The sequence below is a fragment of the Pithys albifrons genome, chromosome 7 (assembly GCF_047495875.1).
Source record: "Pithys albifrons albifrons isolate INPA30051 chromosome 7, PitAlb_v1, whole genome shotgun sequence".
In the NCBI taxonomy this organism is placed as follows: domain Eukaryota; kingdom Metazoa; phylum Chordata; class Aves; order Passeriformes; family Thamnophilidae; genus Pithys; species Pithys albifrons.
In genome coordinates, this window is record NC_092464.1 from 51,754,068 (window position 1) to 51,777,847 (window position 23,780).

The following is a 23,780-nucleotide window of genomic DNA, read 5'->3' on the forward strand; positions in this document are numbered from 1 at the left end:
GTGTGGGATTGGATCCCGTATGTTCAATGCAAAGGTGAAGGATCAGATAGAAACGTATTTATAACTTTGAATAATGTGTTAACATTTGGGAATGTTAACATCTGTTTTGAGGGGCCTGTTCCTCTCTCTCTCTGGGCTACAAGGAGGTGCTTGAAGCAGGGAGGGGTGTTGGTGTTCCTGCCCAACCAGCAGAACAAATCCCTCTCCCATCTTTCTTACTAGTTCAAATTGCTCTGGAATATGTGAAGTTATAAAACCTTTTCTATTATAGTTCTCACTAATTACTGATGAGTTTCTCTTTCTTCATCATCTGCATAGTTTTCTTTTTCTTGCACCTGTATTTTGAATGGCCAGTATGGTAATAAAAAAAGGAAATATTAGAGTAAGGAGATCATTAACTTGTTCAATTTGGTTTTATTCCATTAAATGGTGCATTGTTATTGTTTGTTGTAAAATTTGCAATGGCTGAAGGGAATCTGGTGCAGAATTGCAGTCATGCAGTCTTTATAGTATGAGAACAAAGGGACTTGGTAATGCAGCTGAAGGTTCTGTCCAGATATCTTTTTCTCCTTCCATTTGAAAATAATTTAGAATAAGTTTGGCGAATCATAATATTACAGCCTTTAATCATAAGCATGTCATCTGATGCAGACATGGGTGAATGACAATAAAAAAAAATCCCCTCCTTTGTTATGAATCCATAATCATTTCATGGGAAAAAAAGTGATTTGTTCAGCCTTGAGTGATATCACAGCATCTGTGGCAAGCAGCTCATTTGGAGGATGTGTTACTTTGTGGCATCACTCAGGGCTGTATCGTTGTACGTAAACACTTGAAAGAACAGACCAAGAAAATTACAAAAGGCAAGATTAAAACACAGCTATTGTTGTCTGGCCTGAGATCACAAAAGGAAGGAAATTCATAGTTAAGGATCCAAACCTCAAGTATCTGGGCACAGCACAGTGCCAGCCTTAATTTTACATAACTGTACCCTGTTATGAGCAGACATTGGTGGTTTGATCCTGAATGATGAGTTAGATTGCTCTTAGCAGCTGAAACCAGAACAATAATTTTATTTTAATGCTTTTCTTTGTTTGGTGAGTAGACTTTTTGAAGCAGTCGTAATTGTTTTATGTTTTCTTGCCAAACGAATCCTAATAAATAGGATTTTTTTTTCCCAAAAGAAGTTATCCTTAAAACTCTGCTACATAACATTCTGTTAAAGTGGAAATGGGAAACTGTGAATTGTGTCACTTTTGGATTTCAGGAATGTTAAAAAGTTTGTGGTAAGTTGTAATGTCTATAATTCTGCAGAAGCTCGATTGAAAAAAAAGAAACAACACCAAACCCCAGACATTTAACTGATGAAGGAAACAGATAATAGTACTATTAACACACAATAATGAAATTATTACAGAGTTTTTAAAGTATCTGCAATTAATTGTATTTCTGTCCTACTTTTCTTCAAAAGTTCTCCTCCCTCCCTGGTTCTTGGAAATCGTAATGAGAGTGGCAGAAGCTGCTTTAAGGAATGTCAGACTGTGCATGCAAACTGCAGAGGGAACAGGCACTCACATCAAATCCCACCTTGTCATTTGAGCCAGAGCACATTCCCCCAAGGATTCCAAAGGGCAGGACCAGCAATTCCTTAGCTATCTCCAGGCGAGGCAGGGAAAGGCCTTTTGAAAGCCACGAGTGACCTGCCAAACAGCCACAGAGTAAGAGGTGGTATCTGACAAGGCAAAGCTGACTTGAGAGAAGAGTGGTTGTGTTTTCCTCAGAGTCCCTTTAGTTCTTTTGCTGTAGCAAGAAAACTCAGCAGTGCTGAAGTCACTTGCAGCCTTCCTGACTTTGTTGGAGATTTGGAGGCATTTGGTGCACAAGAGCTGGGGCTGGAGAGGCAAAAGCCTGAAATGCTGTAGCTTTCTCACAACAGATGGAGCTCTATTTGATTTTGAATGGTAGCTTCAATTTTCTCTTGAGGAGACATTACTAAAGGTACAGGAAATTCACACTACAGATAAACCAGTCCCTTGGGTGCTGCAGGGGGATGGAAGGACCCTGCCCCACAGCCTGAAAAATGGGAGCCCATGAGACCAGAATATTCTGCAGGAAACCTTTGCTCCTCAGGGTAATTGGGTACATGGCTGAAAAGATTTACATGAGGAAGAGGAAGGTCCGGAGGCAGAGGGAGGAAGGAGACAGATTGTGGATGGAAAAGAGCTGTGTGGAGTTACAGCACCATGGCAGACAGACCCACAGCACAGGCCAACCCTCCAAATGTTGCCTCAGAGAATTGCTGAGTGTTGGGCTTTCATGGCTGGGATTTGGCTGTCCCTTCTCTCTTCTGGTTCTGTAACCTCTTCAGTGAAGAATTGATTGGGATTGTCTCTTAGTGAAGGCAAACCTTCCCCTTTTCCTCTCAGTGCCCATCCTGCATTCCTCGAGTGTTCCCTGATGTACACATGTGATTTTTGATTTCCTGCTCTATCTTTGAGACAGACTCTATATTCCTCTGCTTTGGTCAGTGGGGTACAGAACAGCTTGAAAAGCATGTAGAGATCATTTCTTTATGGAAAGTCAGGCACTGTGTTTTTGTTTGGGAAGATTAAAGAAAGGCAACACCAGTCAGAATTATTTGGAGGTTTTTGTCTGGATGACTTAATGTGAAATGATGGTGAAGATCTAACTGTGGGTGATTTTCAGACCACTGACATGCTCTACTAAATGACTTACCTAATTTTCCCTTAAGTTCATTAGCATTCTTTGTGTTAACATGTTCTCTAAAAGCTAATAGCTAAAATAATGACCCCTCAGGTCATTGCTGCTCCCAATTCTGCAGCTATTGCTACTGGTTCAAATGGAAAGAAAACTTGAATACTTTAAAACAAACCAGTAATTTTCAGACAATGTTCCTTGGAAGGTAAAACAACAGTTCATCAGATCAGGTTGTTCTTGTTTCAGAGTTCAGTTGGAATTGCTGTGAACATTCCTTTTTCACCTTCTAAACTCTTTACTTTTTCTTCCAAAATATCCAGAGCTAACTCTTAAATTAACTGTCAGTTTTGAGTGAGGTATTTGTTCAGTTCTGTGTATCTAACAAAGTTTAGATACAAAGTTTAGATACAAGAAGTTACTCCTGTGCCTGTCATTGTTCAATTGGTGCTGGTCTGTACCCACAAAATCCTTCCCTGCCAAAACACCTCCTGCCTGACTCCTGTTTTAACACACACTTGTGATGTAACTGCTTTCTGATCCCAGAGTTGACACTCTGCTAGTCGTTGTGAGAAGGGAAAGGGGAAGGCTGAGTGTGTCTCCAGAAGCTGTTGGTGTTCCTGCAGGCTGGAGTTTGTTTGTAGGTGACCTTTTCACAGTGTAAATGGAATAACCATCAGTGGAAATCCCGATTCCTGTCTCATTGCTGTGTCATTTCACGGTTCTGGATGTAACAGCAGACCAGCAGCAGGGGGTGTGGAAACATCTAAGCAGGAGGTGAGCACTGCAGGGCAGAGGGACGTGTGCTGCTGTCCCAGTGGGTGTCCCTGGATAACCCAAGGCCCAGCCTGGGTGCTGTGAGCAGTGTGTTCATTCTGGGTGGCATTCTAAAAGTCCTTGTGGCAGCTCAGGAAGAGGGGGCTCAGTTCATGCTTTGCAGTCTGGTGACAACCACGACAAATGTGCAGTCAGCTATCATGGATGGCTTTGGTTGGAAGGGACCTTCAGGATGTTTAAGTTCCAACTCCCTGCCATGGGCAGGGACACCTTCCTCTAGAAGGGGAAGTTATCCCTACCCTGAGCTGGCCTTGGTACTTCTGCAGAGTCTTTTCTACTGTCCACTCCAAAACTCAAAATGCCAAAACACTCAGGGTAGGCAACCATATGCTGCCATAGACTTCCTAATAATACTATTTTTTTGTTTCTTCAGGTTTTAAGACCACAAAGATTTGAGTGGGGTTTAAACTTCCATAGGGGAAGGCTTTGTTCCTGTTTTATGCATTTGAAAACCAAGGTTTTCTTTGTCTGTGAAAAGAATACTGATCTTATTCTGTAGGATCTTCATTTTCATCTGGGAGCTGCAGCACAATGTAGTCCAACTTCCTTCAGTTGATTTTGCATTCTTTATGGCAGCTGAGAGTTGCTTTGTTTGCTTACTTGGTGTAGTTTGTTTCCACTTATGCAGATTTTGGAAAGAAAAAGACCAATCAAATATCTGGAAAAATGCATTCTTTGTCTGCAAAGTCTTCTGCTCCAGTAGGTCCCTTGATGTGAGAACTGCTGTGCCTCCCTGTGGGATTGTCTCGAGCAGGGATCTTCCCCACAGCTTTGTCCATGTCTAATAAAATGCCCAAGCTTCGTAACTCTGAAGGGAAATGTATATTGGATGGAAATCAATTGTACCAGAATCCCAGTGGAGTAATCTGTGAGCTCCTGGACAACCAGGCAATGGAGAAGAGCAAGGAATCAAATTAGCACTGATGCTGACCAAGATCAGCAGAAACACCATCAAGGACGTAACAACTGCAGAGGTGAAAAATTAGTTGTGTTTCACAATTTGGCACTTTCATAACTTAAAGTAAAGGGCTTATGGCAATTATCTGTGGTGAGAAATGCAGTAATGTTGCACTTTTCCTGATGTCACAGTGTTTGGCAGAGGTACATGTAGTCAGTCCTTAACCTTTTCATTTGCCACTTTGGGTTACAATTGGGCTTTTCTTAAGGAGGCGAAAAGGAAGGGTTTGGATTGACAGTGAGAGTAAATCTGCTGGTCATGCCAAGAAATTAATCCCCTGTGGTTCTGGGTGGTCTTCAGAGTCAGAATCCTGCCCTAAATAGGCCCAGATTCCTGTGATCCCCCCCATGATTAATTCAGAATTGACATTTAGGTGTTCATACTGTCTTGTATGAGAAAGAAACTGCCCCTTGGCCACCCAGAGCAAAAAAAAACAAAAACAAAACCACCCCACATTATGGCAGCAAAAGGCAAGAGGAAACCCTGAAATAAATGCAACAATTTAAAGAACAGCATCATGTACCTGTAAGTAGAAACTTGAGGGTTTTTTCCTTTCAAATCTGAAAATATGTGATCTTTCTTGAAAGCTGGAATTTTCTAATATTCTCCTCCTTTGGTCTCCTCCTATTGGGTTTTCCCACTATTTTACTGGCATACCCATGTCCATCAGACTTTTGGGGCAGCAAAGGTTGCAAGGAGATGATTTTGCAGAAAGTTGGATAAAATCTGGTGTGGATTTTAGGCTAACACAAGCACAGTTATGCTGTGTTTCTTCTGCAAAACATGCTCTTTTGTAAAGAATAGTTATGTTTGTTATAAAAAAGTCCTCCACAAACCACAGATGGGAAGATCTTTGATAAAAACCAAACTAGTGGCTGCAAGCATGCAGATTTCTCAGCAGATAATTGGGCAGATTAGATGCCAGCATGAAAAATTGGTTAAATATTGGCCAGAAAGATGGTAAGTTGACAAAAGGCTTAATATTTTAATTTCTAATTGTAGTGATTTTCAAACTGTAACAATTGGTACAATGCCAAATTTGAGGTAGGTACAATTGTAATTGCAGTAATGTGAAATTAAATTTCAGTATTTCTCAGACTAAAAGGGGAATCATAAAGAAAAGAATATTAGAGAAGGAAGTCTGAATTTTATAGTTTTGAGGAAAACTAATACAACTTCACAGGAAAATTAAGAAGAAAGGGAGTTTTGACCTTTTTTGGACATATTTAAATGTTCCACTTATCAAGTAGTATTTTTAATTTTTATTTCTTTTAAATAGATCTCACCAGCATTAGTCTGATGGCCTGGCAATGAATTTTTGGCATACATTCAGGACTTTAAATAATGTGAATCCTGAATGTCTGGCCAGTCCAAACCTTCGTGGGTCTGACTTTAAACCACAGATCAAGGACATGGAAGAGTCAAGGTTGAAATATTTGAAATCCATCCTTGGTTCACTCTCCTGTGTTTACTCATTACTGTAAAGGATCATATACTGTTTCAGAGATAGATTAATTGGGGAAAAATGTCAAAAATAGGGCAAAAGTTTGCTTGCACTGGGTCCTCTGTCTGCAGCTTGAAATCCCAGACTTATTTGCTCAGTAGTCAGTATTGCAAAGCTCATCTTTGGAAATTGTACCTTTACATGACTCAGTGTCAAAGAATAGAGAGGGAAAAGGGACAGAAATAATGACACAAATCCTGCTCTGATAATTTCTGATAAAAACAGAGATAAGACCTCATTTAGAATTAAATTCTAAATAGCAATCTTCAAACCTCATATATGAGTACTCAGATTGTCCAGACAGCTCCATCTTATGATTTTTGGAAGGTGAAAGGAATATTTGCTGCATCAGTGATGCCTGGAGGCTTTATCAGCATCAAACTGTGGTCACGTGTGTTGCTTTTCAAAAGAAACATTTTTATTGCTTTCTTTACTTTTAAAAGCAAAACACCCCCCCCCAGTGCTTACAATCCCCAAGTTAGAAGAAATTGTGTAAGAAGGAAAAAAAAAAGATAAGGAAACACAGCTCGGATCTGGGGTTTTGAGAGATTATTATAAATGTTGAGAAAAATATTGTTTCAAAAATGGCTCTGCAGTGCCCTTTAAAATCAGCAAGAGTCTATTTTAATTCCCAGGTAAGCAATAACTGGCTGCTGTCTGTATATACACTTAAATGTTGCTTGCTCTATAAGACCTTGTTTGCCTAATTTCAACCTCACTGAATTTTTATGGCTGTGCTATAAAGCTCTGGAAAAGAGGGGCTGAAATGGAAATGCTGACACAGCACTAATTACAGTGGCTCCAGTGTGATACCCTGATTAAAGTTTATTTATTTGGCGTGTGCGTTGCTCTGCGTGTGTAATTTCGTTGTTGGAAAACGAATGGAAAACTAATGTGGCAATGGAGAATGTGATCCTGGGCCTGATATTTCTCAGCAGCAAGAAGTGGCTTAATGGCAGTTTACTGTAGCAGATAATTTATTTTTAATCGAGGTATAGTTTAGGTATTTAAAATATTAGAAAATTGGGAAAGTGACAAGTTTCCCACTTTAAAGCTGTTCATAGTTCTTGCAGGAGTTTTTAAATGGCTTTTTTTTTTGGGGTGGGGAGGCTGAATGTATTCTGCATTCACTTAGAAAATGAAGAAAATAGTTTCATTTTCATGTAGCATATGTTCTTTGATAATGTGGAAAAAAGTCTCATCTTTAAGTAGAAGTGCCCAACTGATAATTTGAGGTTACAGATCTCTGTGTTGCATCTACTCAAGTGGGACATGAGCAGCTCAAATACCCTATGACCAGCTGAAAAGGCGGAGAGAAACCCTGTCTCCAGCATGTTTCTCAGGCCAGTGAGCTCCAGCTGGAGAGGCTTTGGATGCAGTGTGATCCCAGCAGCTTATAATTCTCACATTAGGAGCAAATGGATAAAACCCTGACATGGCCTGAGAGCGGATCGAGGCTGCTCTGTTTGCTGACAGCACACTGGGAGTGACACACACTGTAATGCCAAAGGGGGATGTCCCTGTTTGATGCTGTGCTTTTGGGTTAACTGTGTTCTCCCTTTCTGGAAGGTGCATTCAGAGCACTTTTAATGGTTCACACAGAATCACCGACTGTTCTGTGTTGGAAGGGACCCACAAGGATCATTGAGTCCAACTCTTAAAGTCAGTGGCCCACACAGGGGATGGAACCCATGTCCTTGGCATTATTACAGAGAAGTTTTAACCAACTGAGCAGCAGCTTTGTTCCTGGATCAGTCAGGCAACATAATTTTTGGGTTTTTTTGGATTCATACATGTATGGAACTTTAAAGCTGATCAGAAAAATTGTCTCATGGAGTCGTCGGTTCTGTAGGAAGAATCATCCCTCTCAGTGGCAGTCTGGGGTGTGCCCTTCCTGCATCAGTGCTGGGGCTCTGCCTCACCTCAGGGACCAAACTAACCATTCCCACTCTTGCCATAATCACCTTTCCTAGAAGCATCCAGTCAAATTTCTCTTTTTTTTTTTTTTTTCCCCCAAGAGAATTCCTGCAGATATTCTCAACGCTGCTCTGTCTGGTTGACTCTGAGAGCTGTGAAGTTGCAGGGCAGTGTGTCCTGCACCATGGCAGGGGAGAGAGAGACAGGAAATGTAGGTTGGAAAGATCAGAGAGGAAAAGTGAAATCTTTGTGTGGAATGCCCTTCTTCAATTTCCTTGGTGAGAACATTCAGCATACATTAATCCAGCCCATGAAATTTACATTTTTTATTTTTACTGTTTGCTTTCACTGGAAGGGAGTGCAAAGTAGGCAAATAGTTTCCAAGTGTGTGGTCTTTATGATTTATATTTATTGCTCAGAACTACCACTGACCAAACTTCTTGGTCTTGTTCCCATTTGTTACAGTAATTAAATATTAAGTTGTTATGAAAGGATTGTGCCATTCCCTTGAAAGAAAAAAGAATGTGACTACTCCATGGTTCTGTGGCACAGCTGAAGTTTTACTCAAATCAATGTGTAAGGGTAGAGAAAATATGTGCCAAGTTTATCCCATCTAGAAGGAATGTAATGATTCTGGATCTGAAGTAAAACTGAGGATCTCCTACGCTTTAGTTCATTAAGGAACCTGAGTTTGAGTCGGTTGGAGAGAGAAAATCAACATATGCTGTAGGTACATTTGGTTTGCAGGGGAAGAACCTGTGCAGGTCAGTCAAACCCTGAATATATTACCTTCTTAATTGTAGCCCTTAATCTACATTAAAACTAGATAAGGCTTGTCCTTAAATGACCTTTGCATCAAATTGAATCTTGCACTGGAAACTTCAAAGTCCAATTGAAGACAGATTATGCAATAAAATTCTGTGGTTCCAAGCCTGCGAGAGACCAGCTCTTCTCTTTGAACACACCCATTAATACCAGGGAAGCACTTCCAGCTCATAAACAAAGACCTTCATACGGTCACATAGTGTTTTACTGAGTGTTTGTTCACTGATTCTGAAAACCAGAAGGTGGAGGGGAATGGAAGGGTGGCACATGGAAAATAATCTCTTTTTAAAGAAATGTCGGTGATACATTTTGAAGCTTTGTTTGAAAATACTGGTTTGGCTTTTTCTAGTGCTGTGTTGACAGACTCCTCAAGAAGGTGTCTTTGCTCTGCACTGTCCCCAGCTGGTCCCAAAGTTTCATGGGGGCTGACCTGTTGGAAAGCAACTTTGCAGAAAGGGACCTGGAGGTCCTGGTGGATGAAAAATGGGGCATGAGCCAGCAATGTGTCTCTGAAGGGCTAACAAAATAATGAAAGGTTTGGAGCATCTCTCACATGAGAGACTGGAAGAACTTGGGCTGTTTAGCCGGGAAAAGAATAAAGCATTTTCATGCACGTGTTCTAATTGGGAACTGGCCTAGACTTCGGATCATTTTATTGGAATTTCCCTGTCTTTTGATTCTTCCCTTACATTTTAAAGTTTTGTTTGTGGAATCTACATTCAAACTGAAACATATGCAGAGATATTTACGTATGATTGATGATGATGATAGAGACTTAAAATTCATAAAGGAGGCAGTAAATACAAAGATAATGGTATTTCATTAAGGCCTTAAAAGCTGATGAATTTTGAAAGGCTGTTATCTTAGGGCAGTGCAAAAAATGCCTGTGTTGGCCTCATTATAGAATGAGGGTGTTTAGCCTGGAGAAGAGGAGGCTCAGAGGTGACCTGAGCACTGTCTAGAACTGCCTGAAGGGAAGTTCTGGCCAGGTGGGGGTTGGTCTCTTCTCCCAGGCACTCAGCAATAGGACAAGGGGGCACAGGCTCAAGCTCTGCCAGGGGAATTGAAGTTGGAGAGCAGAAAAAAATTGTTTCCAGAGAGAGTAGTGAGGCATTGGAATGGGCTGCCCAGAGAGGGGTTGGATTCCCCATCCCTGGAAGTTTTTAAACTGAGATTGGCCATGGCACTGAGTGCCATGATGTGGTAAAGGGACTGGAGTTGGACCAAGGGTTGGACTTGATGACCTCAGAGGTCTTTTCCAACCCAATCAATTCTTTGATTCTTGAGCTCTCAAGAATTTTATCAGTAGTCCTTATTCTTCAGAAAAAAAAAAGGAAGGGAAAAAAGACTTTTGCCTTGTGTGTGTAGTGCCTTTTTCTTGCACTAATGTGAAATGATTTGATGTGATGGACAGCAGTTTATCAAAACAAAATCTCATTAAAATCTGTCTGCACTTTGCCCTTACTCTCCTTTGTAGAATAGGATTGTGGGGCTCTCTGTGACCAGACAGTAACCTGTGGCAACCTGTAGTGTGTGTACATTTATGAGTGATGAATAAAACCATTGTCACCCTTAAATGCTGGCATCAATATTGTGCTAGTAACATTTGGAAGTTTCTGCTTTATCAGCAGCAATGACTGGCAAATATTCAGCTGTTCTGTAATGGGAAGCTTAAAATAGCAGCCGAAGACATTTGAGTTAAGCTTCATGGAAAAAGACACTGCTGCATTTATTATGATACCATTTTTTGTTGTGCAAGGATGACATGATTGTTATTTTAGCTTTTTAGACATAGAGTGCAATTAAGAATAATCAGTTTTCCCACACATTCCACGAAGCAACTGAAGCACACATGCCAATAACCAGGCCCTCAGACATGGAGTGCTTCCGCTGCCGCCTGGGCACAGTGCGTGTTTCAGAGGGGGATTGGAAATGGGCTTGGAATTTCAGCTATTGTGTGGCTGCAGCCTTCTTCCAGACATGGGAGTCTCCAAAGAAGCTGCTGAGAAATAATAAACCCTCTAAGATTTGCCTGTGCTACCACTATATAAATCTGGTTTGGAGTGCTCAGAAAGGGGATCTGTACACATGACATCCATTGGAGGCTTTGCCATCCGTAACAGGTTTAAAGGTTTAAAGGAAGGTACAAAAGAATTCTAATTTGTGTTCACTGGAAGTAGGAGGTTGTCACACCAATAAAAACCATACACAGGGTGTTTAATCCATAATTTGTGTGATGTGCATGTGGCTGGTTTAAGATTCAGAGCATCAGCAGAGGCAGGTGAGGGTCTGGGCAGGGCGTTCCCAGCAAACCTCTTGCCTGTAACTGAAGGCACTACATTTTTACTGACAGTTTCAATTCGTAGCTATTCCTTCTAAAAACCTTTTACTAAAAGCCATTTACTTGATATCCTCGGGCCAGGCTTGTCATGATTGTTTTACAAGGGAGTCTTTATGAACAGATTTATCTAAGAAATGTTTGTGTGTTCACATACAACTTTATTTTTTGTACTCTCTTCCCCAGTTTTGTCTGTGCTCACTGCTTTCCTCAGCACGAATATTCAGCACCTTTATGTGGTGCATGTTTCTAAACTGTTACTGTATTGAGCTGAATCAGTGGTACTTTTTTTTTGCATGCTTGGAACTAAATGTTTGCTGAATGTCATCTTTGCTTGCTAAGAATCTTAGACTGAGATACTTAATTAAATGTGTGAAAAATAAATTGCTAAACTTTATTGCTGACCAATAGTATATACCATGAAATGAGACATAGCAAGAGCAAACAAGTGATATTATAATTATGATGTGCAGCTACTTGTATTTCAGTGGGCATAATTGTCCACATACAATTTTAAAACTTTGACTGTACCAGATGGTAAAAGAGTCTTAGTGAATGTATTTGTATCTGTATGAAGGATTGCAAGCTGAAATGGCATATTCTCTCTGTGCAGATGAATAAACCACAGTGGCATGGGAAGACTTAATTTTTCAAGTGTTGCCACACCAGGACTTAACATTTCTATGTTATTTTACCAAAATTTATTGTAAGAATTCATACCTTTAGATCAGGACATGATAGCTCATTAAAAAAAAAAAAAAAAGATTTCTGGGAAGAGAAGGTGAATTTTGCACTCTGCAAGAAAGTATTGCAAGGCTTCCTCACCATTAGTGCACCAGCCTATGTTGGCCTCTTACTCTGAAGTCAAATCAATAGTGGAAGAATTTTTCCCAAGTGTTTGCAAATGTTGTGCTTGTAACATGTGTGGCTGAAACTGCAGTTACACACCCTGGGGTGAGCGAGAGGTATGAGGGAAAGAGGACTCTGTTCTTAGAATATGACCTGACACAATTGTAAAAATTGAGGATGTTGCCAATTGCAGATTTTATTTTTTCCTGTGAAAATCTAAGTAAGATGTTTAGGCTGAAATAAAAGCTGTTATGTCCTACACAGTTAAATGTGCTGTTCACCAGTAAGGACATTGTAATGAAGTCAGAAGTAAAAATAAATCTCAAAGCTGGAAGAGAAATCCCATTTCCTCCAGGAGCTCCATCGTGAGACCACTGAGGAAGGAGATGGCTTATTCTCCAGCCAAGGAGCTGGAAAAATTTGGCCTATCCCTTTCATTCTCATGGGAGTTCCTAATTTGTAGCTGCTTTTTGGCAATTATCTTTGCCTCACTTGGTCAGGCTCTGAGACACCTCAATGCCCTTCTGTGCTCTGAGTCAGGCTGAGTGAATCTGAGGAAGGACCTCCTTGAAATGAGCATTCTTTTGGTAATCCTCAGTCCTTGGGAGGGTGGGATACATTTGCCAAGTTTCAGGGTGCCTCATGACACATATTCAGCAAACAAACTGTTAATCAGGGTAACTTCTCAAGTCCAGCAAAAAAAAAAAAAATCTAAAGGGTCCCATCCATCTTTGTGGATGACTTCGAGCCACTTTTATAGAACTAGAGAGGGGTCTGAGCAGAAACATTTAGGGAAGTCATTTGAACATTATTTCCAAAGTTTCACTTCAAAGATGTGCTCATATTTTATAGTTTAGTTACAGCTTTTCACCTGTCTTTGTTCTTCCAGGCTTTTAAGACCAAGGATGGCTACCTCGTGGTGGGAGCTGGCAATGATCATCAGTTTGGCACCGTGTGCAAGGTGTGTGAGGCAAGAAATGTGCAATGGTTTCCATTCTGACTGGGAAATGGAGATGCTGATTGCTTTTTTTTCTTTTTGTTTTTATTTGGGGGAGTATGAAAGTAAGTGGTGAGTATGAGTTCTATCCCTGCAGTTCTGGCCAATCATTTTGGGGCTGTTATGGGGTTTGTGTTTTGCTTCTGAACTCAAAACACCTGAGCTCCCAAACTTCTTGTTACTGTGCCACTTTTGAAGTCTGTGCACATCTAATTAGCTAAAAAAAAAAAAAAGAAAGAAAGAAAAAAAAAGAAAAAGAACAACCTACCAACTCTTCCTGAGTCACACTAGTGCCTTTTTCAGGGAGAAATGTGACACTGTTTGTCCATAAAATACAGAGGTTTTAACAAAGCACAGCCCGGGGATGGATTGTGCTTGTGTGGCTTTAGTCCTTTGCAACATTGTGCTGGTCTGTCCTCTCAGAGAAACTTGTGGACTTCCTGGAGAAGAAATGTTCCAGGACTGTGGGCTGACTTTGGAGTGGGGCAGGGATATGGTGACGAGGAGCAAACCTTTATAAAACACAATTGTTCTAAATCAAATGTCTCAACATTGCAATCAGAAGACCCCAGTAACATGTGAGCTGGGACAAGGGAAGCTTTGCATGTAGCATTTTTAACACTGCCATGATACCCTTCAGAGGTGTGCTCTGTGCTAAATCAAAGGTGATTTGGAACTTAAAGCATCGTGAAGAGGGAGAGCCAATAAAAAAAAAAAAGAACTTTATTACAGGAAGGTCTTGCAACACCCTAGTGAATTTTAGTGGATGTAGAGACCACTAATTCAAACATTGGACTCACTCTTAGAGAGTCTTTCTGAGATGGGTTGGTGCTAAAAATACAGGGCTGAGTGTGTGGAAGCTGCTGCTCTGAAGACACATCCTCTGGAGATGGAACAGCTGGCCCAAGCTGTAAACAATTGCAAACATTCTGCTTCAACTGTCCATTTACAGGCAAGCAGAAAGAAAAATCTGGAATAATTCACAGTGATATTTTCAAAATCAGTAACAACTAACTGCAGCTTTTTTGAGGACTTGGTTAGCTGCAGAAAAGCTTTGTGGCACTGCTGGCTGGAGTGCATTTCATTGTGGTCAAGAGTTACAGCAGCACATCCTGACCTGTGGCTGCTTCATCTAAGTAGGAAATGCTGAGGGAGGGTCTCCAGGAGGCTGAGGGTTTGTGTGAGCAAAGAGGTACCAACAGGTTTGGGGGTGGGACAGAACACAGAGAGCATCAGCCCTGAGTGTGCATCTTGGGGCAAGTCCTCAACCAGAGAACTTTAGTTCCACTCCACGTGGTCACCATGGAATAGATGGCATTGGGAATGTGATGCAGAAAGATGAATGGCACAGTAATGAATAACATCTCAAGTGTGCATTTGCTAGTCATGACAAAATTGAGGAGAACATATATAGACATGCAGCTTTACAACAGATGGACATTAAGTTAAAGCTGAACTCAGTAACATTAATTAAAACAGCAGAGTGAGCAACTCCATATGATCTTTTTTCATGTAACTCCTCAAAAGGAACCACAGTTTTCTGATTAATTGGGGTTTTTAAGCTCTCATAAATAACTATTCACTAAAATTTACTTTGAACAACCTTGCATGATTTTTTTTTCCCAAAGAAGTGATTTGTAACTCCAAAATAGCAGTATTAAGTTAATGATATAATTTTAAGGAATATAAAATTCCAGACAGGAAAATTTAGCTATTTCTAAAGCTACATTGTGATATGTTATGATTTTCATAAACTAGATTGTATAAACACAGAAAAAAAAAGGAAATACGCTGTGAATTAAGTATTGAAGTTTTGTGTTACAGTGCAGATTAAAATCTGCAGAACAGTTTTGTACCTTTATCATTTTTATAGCCTAACCTTGGGTCCTGAGCTTAGTTTTGTCACTCCAGGTGACAGCTGTGTCAGAGGTGACTATCTGGTATGAATACCTCTAAATATCTAAATATAAATAAGTATATATTCACTTGTAATCTTTGAGCCACTTTATTTTTTTGGCAATCCATCTTAAAAATGGCCCTGTAAAAAATGTGGCATGTTTGGAATGATTAGAAGCATCAGCACAGGAAAAACTGCTCTTGAGTGTGTGCCAGTGAGTAGAACTACATGAAGAGCATGTGGAAGTCTCTTCCTTTATAAGATGCTCTGCTGCCTTTCCCTGGAGCTGATGATATTGGGATATTTTTTATTAAATTTAGAAAGCACAATTAATTCTGCTTGTTTGTGTTGTATAGAAAGGCATTGTGGCATAAGTAGATAAATTGTGTTGTTTGTCCACACAGCTACTTTGTCTAATGAAAACTCCAAGACTCACTCTGCACATTTAATTCCCTTTATAGCATCACTCACATTGTCTTTATTGTCTTTGCATGCTGTTTACATTTCTAATGTAGCAGTTACATATAAAAGATACATTTCTCCTTTCTTAGAGGTTACACCAGCTCTTTATTAATTCTTTTGGAAAAAATAATGAAAAACTCCCATGATGCTTCAACAGGAAAAGAGTTTTTTGTTTGTTTTGCCTTTTTTTTTGTTTTGTTTGTTTGTTTGGATATTTTGTTTTGTTTCTTTTAGACAGAGATTACTGAAGTGGAGGGAAATATTCTCAGAAATAGCTTTTCTCAGTCTAGCATATGAATACAGACATACTTCTTATTCTGTGACATACAATTAGTGCAGGATAATCCCACAGATCTCTCCAACCTCATGGTAATAACTTACAAGCTTTTTAGTGTTCTATAATAAGAATTTCTCCTACCTAATCATGAAAGCTCTCAGCTAAGATTTGGATCTTCAGTTAAATTTCTGTATTTTTCTTTACTTGTCATGTAATATTAACCAGAAGGCATTAAAAGAATTTAATTTTAAATTTCTTCATCCCTATTAGAAGATTCATGAGAAATAGTGGTTGTTGGAAATCACTGATTTTTTTGTTTATTTTGTTAACTATGTAAATATCTGCTACAAAGCACATTTCTTACTTATCTTCATTTTTACTCAGATCCTGAATTTGCCTGAAGTTAGTAAAGATTCCAGATACAAAACCAATACACTCAGAGTCCAGAACAGAAAAGAGCTTATTGACAAATTGTCAACTCGGTAAGTTAATTAAAAGGGAAGAAATTGTATTTAATCTGTTAGTGCAAATAGTCATGTATAACAAGCTCTCATCATGTGAAAACTCTATTTTATGCTTTTGAGATACTCTAGTTTTTAAAATAAATATTGAGAAAGCTTCCTGATGTTAAATATACTGCCTTTTGCACGCTGACTGCAGTGTGGGCTGACAAGAAGCCAGATTTAAGTTTCCAAACCCCATTTTAACTTCTCTTAACATTAACTTGAATTTTAGTGAAACAACCAGTGCTTCCTGCTCCCTGGATGAATGCAGCTCCTGCAAAAAAACAAATGCTGGAGCACCCTCTGCTTTTGCTGTGACTGGGATGTTAAAGTTTTCCCGGAGTGTTTCTGTATCCAAGGGAGTTCCACTTGCTGCTGCTCCCTCACTACTGGTTCTGTGTTGTGCTACTTTGTGCCCCAGATTCTCCCTGGGTCATTCCTTTGCAAATCAAAAGGATGTGTGTTTAGTGTTCTATTTGGGGATCATTCTGTTAAACACTTCAATCAAAGTTTCATTAAGAGGAAGCTTGGGAACCCTTTATTTGAGAGATTAAAACAGCTTAGTTACCTTCCTCCTTCTGTTTGAGAAGCCTTTGTTTCTGTGGAATGCTCTTCTGTTTGATGGAGAGGAGGGGAAATTTAGGGAATGGAATAAAAGTCTAACCTGTGTAGCCCTTCCCCAGAGTGGCTTCAGCAGCACTTCCTGGTTTGGGGGATGAGCAGAAGAGACAATAAATATATCCACTGTTGCCAGTGATTCAACCAAGGTCACACTGGCCTGTGTGAGACTTTGCCAACAAATGCCTAACAGATATCATTCAGGCAGTTCTTTGGGGGGAGGAAGAGTTGGAACATAAGTCAGATGTCTCCCCTTTTATTTCCAACCAAGAGAAAGAGTTTCAGTAGCACATCCACCCCCTGGGCCACCAACCCTACACATTTGTGGGATATTGAGGACCAGAATCATCTGTCCCAAATGACTGTAAAGAGTGATTTTACCTCAAATTAACAACTAGATTGTGATACCACAGATGAATCCACCATCACTATAAATTCTGAGACCCTGAAAGGCCATAATTTATCTTTTGACCTCTTCTATTCTTGATGCATAATCTTAGTTTCAGAGTTGGTGCATGTTGACTTATCCCTTGATGTTTATTTAATATGCCATTTATCTGGTGTGAGTGTGCTGCTCTGCCATCTATAGGTCACTCACCTAATAGCCTGTTGCTTCTGGTTAATTTTGAGTTTGGGGTTGCTTTTTTTCCTATGGGCAATATCTGAGTGAGAAGATGAAGTTCAAGGAACAGCTGGTCTTTGAATGAATTGCCAGAATTTCAATTTGGTTTTGTATCCTTAGCAATTAGTTAATCAGATTACCTCATTGCTCTTTCAATTACTGCTTAATTTCTTTATTTATTTAAATCAGAGTTTATATTCTGGTTTATTAGTATCATTTAAGCTGAATTTCTGCATATTACATGCGAGTGTGTGAATGTATACACATTATTGGAGCAGACATTTCCAAACTATTCTGTTCTTCCTTATTATTATGAATTCATCTGGCATTCAGTTGTAAAACACTGGCTGCAGAAAACACCTGAGGCATTCTAATGGAAGTTGAGTATGTTACACATTCCATGGTAACTCTGCTTTTATTCACTAATGCACAGGGGTTTTTTATAAAATTATATGTGGTTTATTTTTGAAGTTACTTAGAGAATTAAATTAACAGTTCCTCAATGCTAAAAAATGTCAGCCCCTGAGAAATGAAGGGAAATGACAAAACAGTAATGACAGAATTTCACTGAAAAATACCTTTATTTAATCACTGATTGCTTGATAGTATTACAGCTTCCAGCACATGGAAAATAGTGCTGTAGATAGATTCATTACCTCTTTTTCCCAAGCTACTGATGCTGTTGTACTCTTACCACCAAAGCCTAGAGGTTTCCATTCACCTGTCTAGCCTGTCCCCTTCTTCTTATCCCTTTTGAACTATTTCCTTTTCTTTTCTGTTTTTTCTTCATTTTCAGAATGAACTACCTGCAATTCATTTCTAACTTTGGAACGCTTATTAAGTGCAGAAACAAGGATCCTTAAGAAAAAAGGTTTTTCCAGGCTTTATATAGGAATGGAAGGAGATGTCCAGACTTACTCAAAGGGTCAGTAGCCTCCTGAAGTCTTGAGCATTTAATTTGCTGCATGTGTGGAGCTGAAGTTTTTGAAAGTATCTGAACTCTGAACACCAAAGGAGACAGTTGATGGCTTTCCTTTGCTGGGGTGTAAACCCTGAGCAGTTGAGACTCTGGTCACAGTTTTATTCTAGATGTGTGCACAAAGGAAACATTGGTACAGCTGGTCAATGTTAAGGAATTCTGTTGGGTTTCTTTCTCCAAAAGGCTGTATCTTGGGAATTCTTGACTCAAGTGGCCTCTAATTTAGATCACTAATTCTCTGCACCACCTTTATGGCTGTGCCAGATTTCAAGGCAGTTAGATGACTATACAGCACTTAACTGGCCTTTAAACAGAAGACTTTTCAGAAAGGTGTGAGATGTCCACTTCATCACAGTCAGAGGTCCTGAACTGAGTGAGAATACAAAATGGAGATGAATATGGCTTGAGACATGTATATAGCTGAAAACAGCTCTGAGAGGTGCAAATTGCGGCATTCATTTCAGGGAGAATTTCCTCATCCTCTCTCTTCTCTGACAGAAACAAAGAGTGAAGCACACCTGTCCTTACATCTTCAGTCCAGCTTGCTCCTTGTAAACATCTCAGCTTCCTTTGTAGGGTAGACATGAAAGAGAGAAGGGGGAGCAGGTGGGAGAGGATGAATTCCCTTACCTGCAGATTGTCCGATCTCAGCAGAAGTGACTGGAAGGCAGCCCATTGTGAAGGGGCAAGAGCAGGGAATTACAGACACCAGTCCCAGCCACCTGGAGAGGTGGAGTATTTTTAAGTTCCATACTGGGTGGGGAAATGTCTAAAGTGCTGCAAGGAGAACTCATTCATAGGATACTCACAGGCAAGAAGGAACAGACGCAGGGGTTATTTTGTGCTCGCTTTGCTACTGAGGGTGTCATCCCTTTCCCACCTCTGTTCCTCTTCCTGCCATGCTGGTTTTTTTCCTGTCCCCATCACCTTTCTCCTCTTCCTACAGGCCCATCTCCTCCTCCAGTGTCTTATTTCCTCTTTCTCTTCCTACTGCTGACATTTGCACACCTACTACTTGCTTTAAAAAAAAACAAAACCAAAACCAAACAAAACCCAGAGGAAGTTTCAGTGCATTCTGTATCTTTCCCTTTCTTTAGGTTACATTTTCCTCAAATGACAACAAAGCAGAACTCTGACAAAAGCAAATTACCTCTGCTTTGCTTTCTGGTGTCTGTGCCAGGAGTCAGTTTGGAGTGACCCCACCTGGGTGGAGGTCGGTTCAGTGGCCACCACAGAGGCCCCTGGGACTCACAGCTCATGTGAGAACTGACACACCACAGAGCACTCCCTGCTTCACGCTTCCAGGGGAAACCTCTGCTTTCTGTCTTAGATGTACGTCTGTCCAAAAGCATCAAGTTTTGATTGTTGCTCTATTCTCCCTCCACCTTCCTTCCACATTTGCCTTTGCTTCCACCAGAACAGAATAGTGCCAGGCACAATGCAGACTATTTTTTATATGTGTTTATATACATATATATGTGTGTAGATGCATTTATATGTCAAGGCATGTACACATGAAATCTGAGACGCATCTGTGCAAAAACTCCTATAATACCAGTTTTAAGAGAAGCTGCTTTGAGAGTGGGGGCTTAATGTGCTGATCTTCAGATTGTTCCAGCATTTGAACTTTAATCCTGCCCTACACCTCAGTAACAGATGCATTTTAAGCCAGGGCAGCTAAAGGTGCCCTGCAGGGTGCTTTGGGAGTTGCCCTGTGGTTGGCACAGAGTGTGAGTTCACAGAATCCCAGGCTATTCTGAGTTGGAAGGGACCCACAAGGATCATCGAGTCCAACTCTTAAGTCAATGGCCCACACAGGGGATTGAACCCATGACCTTGGCATTATTGCAACCAAGTTTTAACCGACTGAGTGGGGGGTGTGAGCACAGGGGGCAGAGCAGACATGCCCTCAGCCTTTAGAGTGAGGCAGCTGGCATCAAGAAGAACATATAAACCTGGCATGATCTGTGCTCCTGCAGCTCTGACTAAATCATGGTAGCCTTAAAAGTGTTGGGACTGGAAGGGTTTTGGAGTGGAACTTCTATTCCAGCGCTTGCATTTTGAATCCCTCATGCCCACCTGTGCCCAAAGCTGCGCCTTGAGAGTGTGAGGGGACAGGAACGGGCAGGAGGAAAGTGCAGAACAACCCGATCGCTGCTAAATTGTTTCCACGCAGGAACAGAGGAGGAAAACACCTGAGGGGAAAGTGGATTGTAGGATGTTTAATTTGCTGGTGAAGAGCATTGTTAAATGCACCTTGGCGGGACACACCCAGTCTGTAAATCCCTTTCCTACCCCCCAGGATAAGCCAAGATATCCCCCTCCCCTAAACCAAGAGCCCCGCGGGTTGAAGCCGCTGTTGCCAACGTGACAGGGGCGAGAGTCTCGTTGTTTACGGCAAGGCAGGTGCCACCAGCTGCAGGTGATTGGGAGCTGATTGCGCCGAGTGGCACAGCTGGCAGCGTTTGGAGGTGTCACCAGCTGCAGGTGATTGGGAGCTGATTGCGCAGTGTCACAGCTGGCAGCGTTTGGAGGTGCCACCAGCTGCAGGTGATTGGGAGCTGATTGCGCAGTGTCACAGCTGGCAGCGTTTGGCTCCTCAGGCACCCGCCTCACCCACAGCACAGGGGGCTGCCCAATCGCCATGGTTGGCTTTAAAAGTTCGGATTAGCTTTGTATCGACTTCTACGTATGCAGCTCCGAGAGATCCAAACTGTCTCAAGCACCTGATTTTCGGGCTGGGTAAGCTGTGTTAGTTTTCTGTATTTTTTTTTCCACTATTTAACAAACCTCTCAGCATTTTCATACATGGGTGAAGTTCAAGGTCCTTCCCGAAAAGGAAAGTGCTGTCTGTTTTCTGATGACATACATTACTAGCTGTGAGGTTGCTGAAATCAAGGGAGGTCTTTGGATTGATTTTAAATGAATTTTTTGATTTGGCCCGTGTTAGTTCTTGAATCGCATGGAGGAGTTAAAAGGACAGCAACAAAATCAATACAGCTTCCCGTTATCGTCAATGTGTTATAGCGGTGTGTCTTTACCTGCTGATTTTCAGTCAATTTGCACTTCTTTTGTCATTACTGTACATGTTGCAGTCCTTTTTGATAACTGAGTAAAAGAGAGGAAGGTTTGGGAAAAGTACTATGTTTTTAATGTGCATGGTTTAACGTTATCTGAATACAAAAAGCAATAATTCTGGAATGTGCTGGATTAAATACATTTTACAAGGTTTTTGTCTCTCGCTCATATACTATCCCTTAAACATCATATATGGTTTTAAAATAACATGGAAAACTTGAAAGAGGAACGTGAATGTCCATTTCTAGCACAAATTTTGTAAATAAAAGTGAAGGTTCATTAAGAGTTCTATTAATAGTTGTCTTAAAGAAGTAATATATTCATAGTGTTCAGAAATAAAAAAAAATCAGGGTGGATTTGTGGTACCTGCAAATATCTGGACAGTAGTTTATGTAGTTACTACATATAATCCACAATATGTGACATCTTTTAAAGTAGCTGAAAATATGTCAGTACAATTATGTTGATTTTAGATACTTTAATATTTTGTCTGTTGTGGTTTGCCAAGTGATCCATCAGTAACCAAGAGGAGACTAGACACTGGCAGATGTATTTACAGACTATTGGGTAAATACTATAGCATTCATTTTGAAACCCCTTAATTCTATATTCAGTGTGCACTAAGGGATAGCGATCCATTCTTTGACTTCTCCAAGTAGTTATTTTCTATGGCTTTTATTTTGGGTAGTGCCTCCCATAGATGTGACTGTAAGAGACTGTACAAACTCTCCTACTCATTTAACTACCCTTACAGTGATGTTTAGTAGTGAAGAGAGAAAATATTGTAGATATTTGAAAGGAAAGAGAATGCTGAGAGAACAAACTGGAGCAAAAACCATAATGGCAACTTGGGCTGTGCTGGCAAACCCAGGAATGCCATTGTGGACTTGAGCAAGAACAGAGGAGCTTTTTGTGACTGACCACATGTACAGAGCTGTTCCCAATCCTCCATGGTGCTGTTCCATCTGTATTTGGGAGCTGTCCAAATTACTTCTCTAAATTAATTGCCACAAGTTTCCTATAGAAAAGAGCACTATTTTGCTTCAGTAGATCTTCTAAACTTGCTGTGTATGGAATTGGGTGGTTTTATCCATTAGGGGAATGTGGTTGCCCCTCCACTCAGGATATAACAAGGATTGAAGGTTTCCTGGGAAAAATGGAAAATAGGCAAGGAATTTACACAAAGTATATTCATTCCGTCCTTGGAAGTCTTTGTTTCATTGAAAGAACATTGTTAAAAAATCCCCAACCTTTACATTAATAATTGCCAAGATAACAAACTTAATACTTTTTAACAGCACTTTGTTGTGTTTCTAACTCATTAAAACCTTTTCATCCAACTTGCACAAGTCAGGCAGGCATTCTTTTTCTGTTTTGCACTTTATGATCCATTTTTTCTGGGTTCTTTTTTTAATTTTTAAATTAATTAGACTTAAGGGGATGTAGATCTTGCTTTTTAAGAACCAAAACCACATTGTGGTTTGTGTAAGAAAACAAGGTGTAAACTATTTTTCTTTTATATTTAATTTTTTGCTTTTTGGATGATTTTTTTTTCACGTATTCTGCTGTAATATTTTTAATGAATTTTCTGAGTGCATAGTTTAAATTTAGGTATTTTCATTTAATGATGCCTGCTAGATTTACTAATTGAAGAAAAATATATTTAGTTGGATTTCTTCCAATAGAATAACATTTCCATTAATTTGGCTCTTGCTACACCTTTCATTCTTATAATATTTTTAAGCACGGAATGTATTTCACATTAAATGCTTCAGAATCTGGTGTCTCACTTCAATACTGCAACTTCAGTACCTCCACGAGTGCTGAGTATTCAGTGCAGAGGAGGATTAGAGTCCTGATTAAAATGCAAATGAGGCATCCTGGAGACTATTAGCACTTAATGAGGTAAACCTGAGTGCAGGCTTTGAAGTAAAAGTCCTAGCAGAAGGTTGTTCTTTTTGTTTTCCATTAAGAGCCTCTATTCAAGCTTCATACCACAAACTAATACAGTAGAAAGTCAATATTTTTTGACTTCTAAAATACTGTTAATAATTGCAGAAAGCTAAGCTTCAGGTTGAAAACATTTCTACCAATAAATATGAGTAATTTAGGTAGTTTATGTGATTATAGCAGACGGAACATTTTATAGGACATGTCATGCTCAGAGTTCAGATGCTGTGCAGGCATGGATTTCTTTTTACTAGCTCAAGTTTGGAAGATATACCACTGTTAACCTTATATATATTTCCAGCCGTATTTTTATTTATATATGTAGATATAAAGAAAGGCTGAATGACTGCAGGTGACATTGTTTTTTCTGAATGTCCTACTTAGTGTCTTATTTATTTTTCTCAACTGACAATTCTACGGTGTCAAAGCAAAGAAATACATTTTAAATTAAGTG

At 40.0% G+C, this 23,780-nt stretch overlaps 1 protein-coding gene across 9 annotated transcripts in view; it reads left to right on the plus strand.

Annotated features, from left to right (window-relative positions):
• Positions 1-23,780, plus strand: part of SUGCT (succinyl-CoA:glutarate-CoA transferase) — a 310,436-nt gene that overhangs the window by 97,754 nt on the left and 188,902 nt on the right. For all 9 annotated transcript variants that reach the window (XM_071561593.1, XM_071561595.1, XM_071561586.1 and 6 more), the window contains 2 exons: positions 12,833-12,904; positions 15,961-16,058. In XM_071561593.1, coding sequence (XP_071417694.1) covers positions 12,833-12,904; positions 15,961-16,058 — 170 coding nt within the window. The remainder of the gene's footprint in view (positions 1-12,832; positions 12,905-15,960; positions 16,059-23,780) is intronic.